The 13,797-nt window shown below is 40.8% G+C and overlaps 1 protein-coding gene across 3 annotated transcripts in view; it reads left to right on the forward strand.

Moving 5' to 3' along the window:
- Nucleotides 1–13,797, forward strand: part of NGEF (neuronal guanine nucleotide exchange factor) — a 62,183-nt gene that overhangs the window by 18,800 nt on the left and 29,586 nt on the right. For 2 of the 3 annotated variants that reach the window (XM_033150011.1, XM_033150012.1), the window contains 2 exons: nt 4,341–4,680; nt 7,340–7,469. In XM_033150011.1, the coding sequence (XP_033005902.1) occupies nt 4,416–4,680; nt 7,340–7,469 (395 nt within the window). In that variant the 5' untranslated portion in view covers nt 4,341–4,415. Of the gene's footprint in view, nt 1–4,205; nt 4,681–7,339; nt 7,470–13,797 lie in introns of those variants that run through there. The other variant, XM_033150013.1, reaches the window with a different exon arrangement.

Consider the following 13,797-nt stretch of genomic DNA (forward strand, 5'->3'; position numbering starts at 1 on the left):
TATAGCACACCATCCTGACAGCGCAGCAAGTCCTTCACAGCCCAAAATGCTTTTGCTGCTGATGGTACATCTCTCAAATGCAGTGGCCATCCACGTGATATTAAAGATGCCACCTCCTGTAACTGTATGTCTTGTTTTGTTGCTTCCTGTATAGCTCTTACCCCTGTAGGGTGCATTACTATTTCACCTATTTCATATATTACTTTCTCATCATCTATGGGTTCCACATCACTCTCTGGAGGATCTACCGTGGCCCGAGATAATGTGTCTGCCAAGTACATTTCTTTCCCTGGCACATACTTCACCTCCATCTGATATCTCTGCAATTGTAACAGCATCCTCTGCAGGCGAGCAGGTGCACTGCCTAAAGCTTTCTTACAGATTGCCTCTAGAGGTTTATGATCAGTCTGTACTAATACTAGCTTGCCAAACACATACTGATGGAATTTTCTTATTGCATACAGTACAGCCAACAGTTCTTTCTCTATTTGAGCATAGTTCTGCTCTGCCATGGTGAGTGCCCGGGATGCATAACATATTGGCCTCCCTTCTTGAAGGAGGCATGCACCCAAACCATTCTTTGAAGCATCTGCTTGAACCACCAGTGGCTTAGATGCATCAAAATATTGAAGCACAGGTGCCCGACACAGTTGCTGTTTTACTATTTCAAAGGACTTCTGATGTTCGGGCATCCATTGAAACAACACATTCTTTTTTAATAAATTCCTCAAAGGTGCCGTCAATTCTGCCTCTCTTGGAATATATTTTGATAAGTACTGCACCGACCCCAAAAATCTTAGCACACCTTGCCTGTCCTGCGGGGAAGGCATTTCTCGAATTGCTTTAACCTTCTCCTCATCTACTTTGACACCTTGAGCAGTTATTATATGCCCCATATATTTTACTGAATCCACTTTAAATTGGATTTTCTCTTTATTAAACTTGATATTTTTAGCCCTTGCTGTTTCAAACACCTTACGCAGTATTTGGTCATGTTCCTGAGAAGTTTCTGCTGCAATAATCATATCATCTGCTATCATGTGCACTCCTTCTATATGCCCAAATGTCTCTTCATTTTTTTGTTGGAAAACCTCACTAGATGATTTCAAACCAAATGGCATACGATTGAAACGGTACCTTCCCCACGGAGTATTAAATGTGCACAGCAACGCTGACTTCTCATCTAACTTCACTTGCCAATAACCATCCTTTTCATCCACTATTGTGAAGAATCTTTTACCAGCTAAAGAGCTTAATACATCATCAATTGTGGGAATGGTATAGTGCTGTCTACTAATTGCCTTGTTTAAATCACGAGGATCAAGGCATACACGCAGTTTTCCATTTTTTTTTTCAGTAATCACCAAACTGCTCACCCACTCAGTAGGGCACTCTACTTTGGAGATTACTTCAGCTGCTTCCATCTGGCATAGAGTCTCTTTCAATCTATCTAAAACTCCATAAGGCACTTTTCTGCAAGCATGAATTACAGGAGGAACACTGGGGTTCAGCTCTATATGGTAAGAACCTTCAAATTCTCCCAGTCCCTCAAAGACATCAGAATACATTGTCACTAACTGCTCTTTTGACACCAATTCAGGTTGTTGTACATTATCAACTCTGCATACCAAATTCAAAGCCTCACAAGCCACCCTTCCCAATAGTGGAGTGGTTGATATATCAGTCACATAAAATAACAGTTCCAAACTCCTTCTGGTGGTGCTGGTCTCAAGGGCAATTGTGCCCAACGGCACTATTCGTGTCCCTCCATAGGCCATCAATGTTGTCTTTGTCTTGGCCAGACTCTTCTGCCCTGGGATCTTGTCGTATATTTCAACTGGGAGAACATTTGCCTCAGCTCCCGTGTCAAGCTTAAATTGCACTTTTAACCCTCTCAAAAAAATGTCCGCAAACCATCCTGGAGGCTGTACAGCTACAGTGTCCATTTCCTGAGATAGTACTCCTATAAACAGGCTGTGTAAGTCCATATCATGAACTTGGCGCCTTCTTTGGTCTTTAGTGACTCCAGTTGCAGACGTCTTACACATCCTGGCAAAATGGTTTTTCTTGCCACACTTATGACAAACTTTTCCTAACGCCGGACACTTCTGAGGTTTATGTGTACTCCCACACTGAAAACATCCTTTATAACCACCATAGTCTTGTCTCTGCCCCAAACGGGAGTTTACATTCCCAAGAGTCTGTACTGGGACTTCAAAGTTCTCTCTTATCTCTGCCGTTTCATCAAACTGTTTTGCCATAGTAGACATCTCACTGAGCTGGTTTGCTGTTATTTGTTCTATTTGGCAAATCTCTACAGCCTTTTCGAGAGTAAGGTCAGACTCCTTTAACAACTTCTGCTGCAACCTCTCCGGCGCACTAAAAACAAGCTTATCTCTGACCAGCTCATTAAATGCCGAACCAAACTCACATCTACCAGCTCTTAATTTCAGTTCAGTTACAAAACGTTCAACAGTGTCCCCCACCTTCCAAGGATAATTCCAAAAAGAATACCTTTCAAATATCACGTTTTTTCGAGGAGTGCAATACTTTTGAAATTCTTCCAGGACCTCATCCACAGTCTGTGTTTCGTCATCAGGAAAACCAAATGTCTCATAAATCTGTACTGCCTCTTCTCCCACACAATTCAACAAGACAGCAACCTGCCTCTTTGCCGAAAAACGGTCAGCTCCAGACGCCGTCAAATATACACGAAAAGCTTGCTCCCATCGCCTCCACTTCTCTGCCAGGTTTCCTTGGAGCACAAGAGGACACGGGGGTCGAAAAGAGTCCATCTTCTGACACCATGTAGTGTCTCTCAGGGAAACTCTGGACCTTGGCAATGAGGAGGAGTAGTCTTCACTGGGCAGCAGCAATAGTTTATTAAACAAATACACAAAGCAGCGACATTGCGCCACAAGGAGGATGAGAGGGAGTAAAGAGAGAGTCCTGGGGAGGGGAATAGAGTACAGCTTAAATACCTGTATCCCAGCTAATGGGATACAGGTGTGCACAATGAGATTCTCCACTCATTCCCCACTTAAAGATACATACATCACACCTACCCCTTCCTCATTCTCTGAAACAGTACTTTTGTGGTCCTTCCTGCTCTCTGAGCTGCTTTCATTTCTGGCCCCTGCATTTTGTCCTTCATTAGTGTGCTGGCAAGCTGCCAGCCGACTCTGCAATTCTGCTATCAGTTGACATTCCTAAGGGCGGGGGAGTTGGCTCTCGGCTATAATCATCCTGTCTTGCAGTTAACTCTTCCTCGCTACTTGGCTACTTCCTTCACTGGGAGCTGGCTGCAAACTTTCCCTGAGGGCTGGCTCATTCATGACAGTGGCACAACAGAAAAGGCCTGATTCCTATGCTGAGCAGAGAAGAACTCCTGATATGATGGTATCTGCAGGGGGTTCTCATCTGAAGGGCATAGAGATCAATTCATTGAGATTGTACATTCCCAAAAGAAAGAGGAAACAGATCAAACAGGTTGGGGTCCTGGGCCCCACTGACAAAACTTTGAAAACAAAACTTGTCTCAGCTAATAGCTGGGGTCATCCAAGACTTTATGTAATCCAGCAAGGCCTATAGAGCAGTTGCCACCACCTTACTGAGGAGCTGGCTGTGGCAACTTAAAGGGTCCTTGTTCAGTTCTGCAGGTGTCAGGCTTGAGGGAAAGGGGAGGTGCCAAAGGTCCTTCCTGAGTAGAGCTGCTTGTATTTTCCTCAGGGTAGCATAAAGGGTCAGGTTCTGGGATCATTGCACTTACTAATCTCCATCTACATCCCTTTTGGTGCTTTCTGTTTGTACCATATGAATAGACAATTTAAATGAAAGTGTAAAATTGTGTCTTCAAGGGCGTGAGAGAAGACCAAATGTTTCCCATTCAAAAATAACACTATTGCAGAGGAATTTGGAGTTTAGCTTGAATAGTTTTTTAAGGTAATCATGACATATCATGGCCCAATGCAGTTTTTTGAAAGCATGATAACTCTAATATCAACATTTAAATTAATGTTTCAGACAGTTTGATAACACCCGTGCCGATAACAATGAACCATAATCAGGAACATCCCCTAACCTTCACCCTTACCACCCTGTGTGTTTATGTATCTCCAACTGAAGATTACACTTCCTGCATCTGATGAAGTAGACTTTAGTCCATGAAAGCTTGGGTCATAATAAAATTTGTTAGTACTTAAGGTGCCACAAGACTGTTCATTTTGCTGCAACAGAATGATTAATATGTCTCCCCTCTGGAAATTCTACATTGTTATAGATGAAAATTTTCCTTTTACTGTTTAAATAAACTTTCTTACACTTTGTTTTTGATTCTAAAGCCAAGAGACCTGATGGAATTTATAAAGGTTCCTCGTTGTCTGCTTTGGTGTTATTAAATAACCCAACCTGTTGCCATGGAGACAGAAGAACTAGAAGAGGTGGAAATACACAGTAGGAAATCAGTCCATGGTCATAGGAAGGATAGTTCTTCACAGGCAGTATCATGCGTGGACTTGATCTGCGATGATGAGTCAGAGGCTTCTGACCATGTGACTGAGAAGGAATCACAGGCGCACTACATTCCTATTCGAAGAAATTCCAGGTACTACCGCTCCATCAGACTTCGGAACAGAGGGAAAGGGAGGAGCAGCAGAGAAGTTCAAACTGAAAACGTTGAAGGTAAGTAGCTATCTAAGTAGTTACTCTCCCTTCTTTGCCCACCGAGATTGAGAGTTATGGGTAAAAGTAAAGCAAGGGTTGGGGGAGAGGGTTTACAGGAAGAACAGTGACAGACTTCTTAAGACTCTAGAATCTGGGTCCCTCCCTTCACACACCGGCTGCACCTACTGGATATCAAGTTGCTGCAAGTCTGAAACTGCAAAAACAAGAGAGAAAGCCAAACGGGATGAGATCTGATGCCATTTCACTTACAATGAAGCTCTGTTTGGTTGGCAAGACCCGCAACTAAAGAAGGAACAAACAGCAAGAACAAGCAAAATATTTTATACAAATGGAGCAAGAGACATATTAACAGCACAGTGCTAGACAAGTTTACACACAAGTCCATTAAGTGCAATGGAACTTACTGTTTAATAAGTGTGTTTAGACTGCAGCCTCAGAACCAAACACAACAAGATTATTGTTGTCTAAACCACACAGCAAAGTAATTAATAATACTTAGCATGTATATAGCACATTTTAACCATTTAAAATTCTTCCTCTACATTATCTTGATGATTGTCGTGCTTCTGCCAATAAACTTTTCTTTGACGCCAGGTAAAGACAACTTTTGTCGACAGCAAAGAAATGGGTTTCTCCCCAAAGAGATAGCTGTTTTTTGTTTCTCCTTTTGGAAATTAGATAACAAATTACCCCATCCTAATGCCCTCTCACAGAAGACTGGGCCCATTCTTTCTTGCAATATAACACACAAAGTACCGGTAAGTCTCTTCCCTTTCTCCAAGCAGATATCACAAGACTAAAAACTTCTACTTTATATGCTGCTCCAGTCATCATAGTATGGTTTATGGACAAAATGAGCTCTTTTGTATGCTAGGGCAGACATTTCTCCACCCAGTGAATGCAGTATGCAGCAAGGCTAACAAAACAGATTTTCTCATCGAGTCACCTGAGCTCAAGAGAGCCTCTGCACCAAGCCTGGTGCAGATGAGGAGAATCTGACCTACACACAGCACAGATTCATAACAACTGTAAAGAAAGACATCATTGCCTATTTCAGTCCCAGCAGAATCTATTTGAAAACAAGCTGATCTGCTACAAGTTACAACTTAAATCTGTGTCGTCTGACCAGTTGCGGTCCTACCCACTCTCTGCTGTTCCATTGCTGAAGCAGCAGCTGCTCACCTAAAGAGCTGGAAGAGGAATTCATGACGTCTTCAGAACGTAACAGGACTTTATGAAGAGCCACGGAATCTCTCTTTCACCTAAGCTAACATTTATTCAGACAACTAGCAGAAAATTATCTTCAGCCTTCATACCTCAATGGGTACTGTGTGTCTCTGTAAAGCCTAAATGTTGGGCATACGGAGAACCTCATCTTGCAGCATTAGCTAAAGTACACGGACAGCAACGATGGGTGAGCTCTTTTATCTTACATTTGAGATCACTGAGGTATTGTTTGTTTACAGAACTGAGCCAAGCTGATCCTACTCTGTTTATGTAGAACTGGGTCTGAGCATTTGCCCCTTGCACATGGGCTCTGTGTTCACCTGCCCCCTCTCTTATTTTGGGGTTCTGGTGAGAGAAAGCAGTCTGGAGCCAATTGTGGTTATGGGTTTGTCCTCCTATCCCACCCACCCAAATGAGCCAGCTTTGGTGTGAAGAGGCTGAAAGGGCAGAAGTAGCAGCAAGATTACGGTAATCAGCTGCTTCCTGGCTATATTGTGCCCTAGTATCAAGGTCAAATGTCTCATACATCAAATTGCAGACTGGCTCAGGATTTACACTTCTGCAGGTAGAAGAGGGTAGAGAAGGGCAGAGAGGGAAAAGCTCCATAATCCATTGGTAGAATGAAATTTGTCACAGAAAAAAAGGCAGAATAGTAACTAGAAATTGTATGTAAACTGAATATAGTTATATATCAAACAAATTGCCAGGGAATGCTGGGCTGCTTATCACTAATTTCATCACAAAAAAATATTTACTTGGTCCCCATTAATCCCATGTAAAAATGCTCATACAACCATGTTCAGTGCAGCAGCCATAATAGCAATCAATGCACTGTCTGAGAGAAATGCTACATTTTCCAAATTAAAAATACTGCATTTGCGAAATGTGACATTCTTGCTGCATGAGTGTATCCATCAAACGCGAAAGTGTGCAACAAATGAGGGAAAATGCATATTAACAGCAAAGTACATTATGCTGATAAAATAGTAAAGTGCATAATTTTCATTCCCATCCTCCCAAATTTTAACAAACAGCCATGAATCAGATGAGATCATGTCTGGTTTCTTGTGGGAACTTTTTTTGGCTCATTTTGATGGAAGTAGAAACGCTTTCTGCAGCATGTAGGACTTTTGTCATTCTGTTCCTGGAACAAAAAGCAAATTTAAAGCCAATGCCTGAGCCTTCTTTCTCAATAATGAAACTAAGTTCTAGGAAAGCTTCCAGGAAACTAAGGGCTGGGATTTCTGCAAGGTAACTGCCACAAGCTTACATATATATGTATCAAATAGTCGTGTTTTTGTTTAAAAAAAAAAAAAAAACACTGTGAAGAAATGAATCAGCCACAAAACAAAACTCTCAACCTCTCTTTTTTCTTAATTGCAAATATTTTATAGAACTGACGGAAAACATTTATTTCTTTATTTCAAAGCCTCACTAAAAAATGGTAATGCTAGAAATGAGCTTCTGAACAAAGATGAATTGTTACGCATATTTCACAAGGGCCTGTCTCTACATGTAAAACGAGATATGACAGCCTCAGAAGAACAATGGTTGCAAAGGTAAGGAAGAAAGCAATTTCCCTTGAGATACAGAAGGCAAAAAAAAAAAAAAAGATAAAAAGGGTTTTAAATGAGTATCAAATGGATTGGTCAAATTGCATGCAGCACTTTCACATTTATTACTTTATTCCGCAGTTTAATTTTTCCATTACTCTATAAATATGTACAGGCATCAGTTGCTTGTTGTCTTTTTTATGCAGCGCTTGTTGGATAATGATGGCTATAGGCTGTTGTAGAGCTCTTTCTCGCCAGTTAAGAGAGGGAGCACAGGAGCCAGAGGCCTTCCTGGTACAGCTATGGAAAGCTCTGTGAAAAGTATGGGACAAAAATTGGATTCTGGGCATGAGGGAAGACTCCACAAGGAAGGGTGTTTGAAAAAGGGTGAGGGGGCTGCCAGCTCTGCGGGTAAGGGTTGACATAACTGAGCTCCTACTGTAAGCTCCACAGGGGTGCCGCAGAAAGAATGTAGGTGGTCAAGGGAGCCATGAACTCAAAACAGTTGAAAACCTCTGGTTTAGGAAGTGGCAGTTCCTTCTCAATGGACTATCCTCTCCTCCCCAACCTCTGTAGACCACACACATTGCAGAACAAAGTGCTGGCCACAGACAAGCCTATCAACTGTTCAAGATCAGAGAATGTTAGCTTTCTATAGTCCACTTTATAGCTCGATGAAAATGTTGACCCAGTGTGTTGCAGCTGTGGAAAAGGCAGATCCCATGCTAAGAATCATTAGGAAAGGAACTGAAAATAATACTGCTGATACCATAATGCCATTATATAAATCTATGCTGAGACAACACTTGGAATAATGGAATCCTCAAAAAGGATGAGTTTTCCTCACTTCCCTTGAATAAAGCCATTTGCCCACCTAATTTCTAATTCCTTTCGCGGAAAAGGTCTAGAAAAAGGCAACCAAAATGATCAATTCCTCTATGAGGAAAGGTTGCTTTGGGAATGGGAGACGTTCCATGTGCCCAGTCACTTGGTGGGTGTTCTATGAGTGCAAACAATACTCTGCTTGTTTCCCTCCACACTACTTCTTGGCTGTTATGGGTCATGGAGTACAATCACCTTGTATTAAGATTTGTAAGCTGCTTCATGGCTAAAAGCCACCAAAGTCGCATACAATTAGATAAAATAATGATGCCCCAGTTATCTGTTTAGTAAGGGGAAGTGAAGGGGACTCTGAATAATGCTACAACAGAGGGTGGTGGTATTAAGGCTACTGTATTCTTGAATATTTGTTTGAAAAATAATTACTAAAGATTACAAATATTTGCAAAATTGTCACACTGTTACAGTGCAGAAATCAAACCATTAACATACTGGCACACTAGGTGAAACTATTAAGCCTAAAGTTAAAATACAGCAAAAAAGAAGCAAACAATAAACAAAATTCTGCCCACACAGCTTAAAGATAAATACACAATATATATCATACTCTGAAGGTCAGCACTTAGGCTTTATTGAATTCACAGGGGGCATTAATCCTAAAATAAAGCATTTGTAGATAAAAAAAATACCATGCAGCATTTCCTTCTCCATTTCAGATGTCAAAAGATGATTGTCCGTGACCACATGAACATGTTCTGTCTTTAAGCTGCTTCATCTTAAAGATATCTGATCCCCGTCACATATAAAGTTTTGCTTTGATTTCAAGATCAAGGCTGGGTTGGCATTCTGCTTTCTTAAACCTAATGCCAAATGATGATCAAAACTCCACTTCCCATCTGCCTCACCTCTGTTCCCTCCATCATTTTATTTTAAAATTGTGTTGCAAATAAATGTAATCTTAACTATACTCTTCAGCATAAATGTTCAAACTGTTGCCAGAACATGAGAGAAAATCACTGCTAATTAGATTTGAGTGAACCCATGGATAGAAGTAATCACACCAGTCCCCAGAGTGCTTGCAAAGCTATGGGAACAGGAAATAGGAAACTAGGAGCTAACTTCAAATTTGTTGCAGTTTTTGTCAGAGACTGGAGAGGTGCAGGTGGAGAGACTTGTGTTTCAACAAACTGTGAACACTCATGTAGAGTGTCAGTGACCAAATGCTCACAGCCAGAGACAGCTTTGCCATACAGGAAATTAAAGTGTCCTGCTTCAGACAGCACCATAGTGGGAGGATAGGTGAAGGCAGAAATTGGTGTCTGAGTGATCAAGCAAAATCTTTGGCCCAACCCAAGCAGGCAGATGGATACATTTGGGCTCTGCTTCTGGCAGCAAAATGTATTGATCTGGCACTGCACACACAACTTGTTTTAAATGACTGGTAGTTCTGTATTAGTCCTTATAAGGAAGCCCTATAACATGCTCCCTAAAAATCTTCTGTTCCTGATTCACTGATTAGTTACAGGAATAAACAGTCCAAAGTTCATACATACTTGGCAAGCCCAGAGAACTTTAGCTGCATGTCACATTTACTGCAAATCCAGCCCAGTAACCGCCTGTCCCTGCCTTGAATTAAAGAAAAAAAAAAAACTCAGTGCCTTCAAAAGCAAAAGCTGATTCCTTCTGTGGTGTTTTTTTAATAATGTATTTGCCCACAAAAAGTAAGGACAAGAAAAATGCTATTAACCATATAAAATTCTTGCATTTTATTTAAAGAAATGGCAATGCCACAATTAAGTATGCAGGAATCCTCCTTCCCAATAAAGTTATGCTGTATATCCCTAGCTAAATGTTTCCTTCCACATAATTCCCCAGACATTTTGCAAAAGCAGGAGTCTCCAAATTTGACTTGAACTTGAAGGCAAACTTCAGTGCCAATATAGGGTTATGAGTTGACCCACTCCCCACTAAGGAAGTTCATTAGACTAAGGACTAAAGTACACCGTCTTGGCAAATCTGCTTCTAACATTTCCTTTCTTGCAGGGGGAGGGGGCTCAAGGATGCTTTCCTCCAGCAGGGTTTACAGTACTTCAGGTTTCAGAAACAAGACAGCTAGGAGGAATGATTAAAAATGGCCTAGGGGCAACTGAAAGGAGACTTGGCAGGCAGGGAACTGCCTCCCACAAGCTGATTCTCCTCCGCAGTTTCCCTAATCCAGTCCCTATATTAGCATGAAAGGGGGGGAAAGGGGCTAGGAATGTGCTGTAGCATCCTTCAAAATCCCTTGATTCACTTGATTTGGACTGTCCAAATTCACCTCCAAATTCTGCTTTCAGCTAACTTTAGTAATGATCCTTGTTACATGATGTAGATGGAAATGTTCTCATTTAAAAAATAACCAAAAAACCCAACACAAATATTTTAGCATAATCTGAGGTATATATTTCCTCTTGGTTTGAATAAAAATTCCTTAAAGGAAGTTTTAAACACCTTGTAGGGCGTTTTTTCCACCCCTTCTAATCCCCCCCCTATTATATCATGACAGATATAAACGAGCTAACCTCAGCTGCTAAGAGAGCTACAGCAAATTACATTTAGCAAATGTAAATAGGATTTTAAAATGTAAATAAGCTGTCAGTTTCACTTTTGCATTGGAAAGAAAAATCCCACATACCTGAAATACACAGGAACTGATGTCAGAAGTAACCGAATTGTGAAGGAGCTTAAGGACTTGCATACAATCATGGGGGTGTGTGGTAAATGAAGATTTTAAAAATACGTATTAAGAAAATTATTATGAGACTTTGAGCTTCTCTGCTGAATTATTTATATAGGTCATATTTAAGCAATTGTATAGGACAGAACCCAAGCAAGAACATCATAGCTAGTCCAGCTTTCCCACCTCTGCCTTACTCTGGAGAGCTATATTCACTCCCTAAATCTATTATGGATGGGTAGAATATCACATTATTGTCACTGACAAGTTACTTCATATATCATGTAATTGTGGGATAAGTCTGTTGATCATGCAAAAAGAGATGCCTTTGGCTTTGCATAAAAGGGTAGGGAAGATCTGGAGTCAAAGACAATAATTCTTCTAGAAGCACTAGTTATACCAATTTAATTACTTTTTTGAGGTGACTGCTATCTAACCTGCAATATTTATGTATAATAGAATTTTAACAGAAAAAAATACATTACAAAACCGTAAAAAAGGTAAACCAATTTAGTAGTACATAAACCAATTTAGCAGCACATTGTTAAATAACTGGCCAGATGCACTGAATTGTTATAAATATAAAAAACTAGGCATCAGTGAATTGAATTTCCAATTAAAATGTACTCAAGTGCAGAGATTAAAGTTAACTGATCACTTTGCTCAAAAAATGTGTTTCTGGATGATAACACTGGAAGAAATAACATCACAATTCATTATTATCCATTTGTGATACAAAGGAGTAATAAGGCATTTTAGAAGTAATTTGTTCAAATGCAAAGACGGGATAGAATCTTTAAAGAGATCAAGTTTCCAACGTCTGAATAATTAGAAAAATTAGGTATTGGAAATGATCCTGCTGTATTTTGCTGTATTGTTTTTCAACAGATACCTGGGTAGTTTCAAATTCAATCTTCTACTGTGCACAATTTTATTTCTTCTTCTTTACTGTTTCTTCCCTTTTAGCTGGCAGTCCATTAGCACACAACTTCTGTTACTACTTTGCTTAATCAAAGTCTTCCTGCTTTCTTTTACCTCAGAAAGGAAGTGGTATACACACCTTTTCCCCTTTACTCTATGCAGTACTCCTCAAAACCCAAATTCAGGTAATAGACATTGAATCCAGGTTATGCATTGCAGTCAGGTTGATTGCTAGTTCATATAGTTGGTTCTTTGGTTTATTCATTTATTTAGAAGAGGATTCCTTTCTGTTTAGATTCTACATAACCTTTGCACAGCTTCACTCATGCCTATAATCTGAGGTTGGTTCTAATATCAGGATCAACCCCCACAACCCTCTCTTCCATCATACATGTGACTTGGCATTATCTCTGTAGCCATTTTCAATGAGTGTACAATTCAGTATGTGCTGCAAAGTAAGTAAATACTTCCCAGTCAGAGAACCTTTGATTACAAATACAGAGATTCATACAACCTTTTCCTTTGAGCCACCTTTTTCAAATACCGGTATTAAATATAGTGGAAATCTGGCTCTGTTCTCCTGCTGAGGGATTGAGGTTTACCACCACAATTTGTCTCAACCTGTCCAAAATTTACATAAGAACAGCCTGCTGGATCAGGCCAGTGACCCATCTAGTCCAGCATCCTGTTCTTACAGTGGCCAACCAGATGCCTGTGAGAAACCTGCAAGAGGGATTCCAGCACAAGAGCAGCACTCTCCCCTCCTGTTGCTTCCAGCAACTGATACTCAGAAGCTTTACTGCCTCCAACTGTGGAGGCAGAGCATGGTCATCTTAGCAGTACAAGACAAATACCTTTATTGGCATTGCAAGTTAAGACTTTCCAAATCCGTGGGATAAATTTAAAAGGGACAGGAGTGAGGCTGTTGAAGGTCACAAGGCACTCGATTGTTCTGCTTCACCCCGTCTAAGAGGGATAATTCATTAAGAACCCTTTCGGGTAAGATGGAGGTTAAAAAGGAAACCACTGAGGCAGTAACGTCATTTTCCCTGTCTGCTGAGGAACCTAATTTGACTTTCTCTCGGTGCCATGGGTCGCAGGTCCAGCATCTTGCTCAGAATCTGTTTGAGGAGTTTGCGGCCACCTTAGCTAGCATTCACCAACAGCGCTCTCCTCCATGAATTTGTCTAATTCTTTTTTAAAGCCATCTAAGTTGGTGGCCATCACTGCCTCCTGTGGGAGCAAGTTCCATAGCTTAACTATGCGGTACGTGAAGAAAACCTACTTTGAATCCCTGGCCTATTCATATTCTGTCCCTCATACAGGGGGAGTCCTTTAAAAGAGGCCCCGTGGATACAGAGTACATGTTCCATGCTCTTTTAGAAGACTCACCCTATAGCTACCCACAAACTTGGGCATGCACATATGCCCCTCTATACATAATGCTTCAACAAGTAGGCAAATGCACAATGTACCCACATGCTCGTGTTTTCTGTTTTTCCTCAAATGCCCCTCCCACCTTACCATGTCCTAGGCCTAGGGTGAAGAATTTCAAGTTTCCCATCAGCAAGAATATTACTAGGACTGCCTCACTTAAATTTCTTCAACTTAACCATCCAATATTTACTTCCATCCACTAAAATTAGCTGACTGGAACATAAAACTTATCCAGATGCCCAACCCACCCTGCCCTGCCCCTTTTATTAGCTGCCAAACCCCTCAAGTAGCAAAATCATTTTAACCTCACCACCACCCCTTATTTCTCAATTGCACATACAATATGGGTCAAACTGTGTGCTCAAGCAATACAGCTAAATTGTTCATGTAACTTGACCCAAGTGGATACCAATTTAAGTG

This window comes from Lacerta agilis, chromosome 5 (assembly GCF_009819535.1).
Source record: "Lacerta agilis isolate rLacAgi1 chromosome 5, rLacAgi1.pri, whole genome shotgun sequence".
Lineage (NCBI taxonomy): Eukaryota > Metazoa > Chordata > Lepidosauria > Squamata > Lacertidae > Lacerta > Lacerta agilis.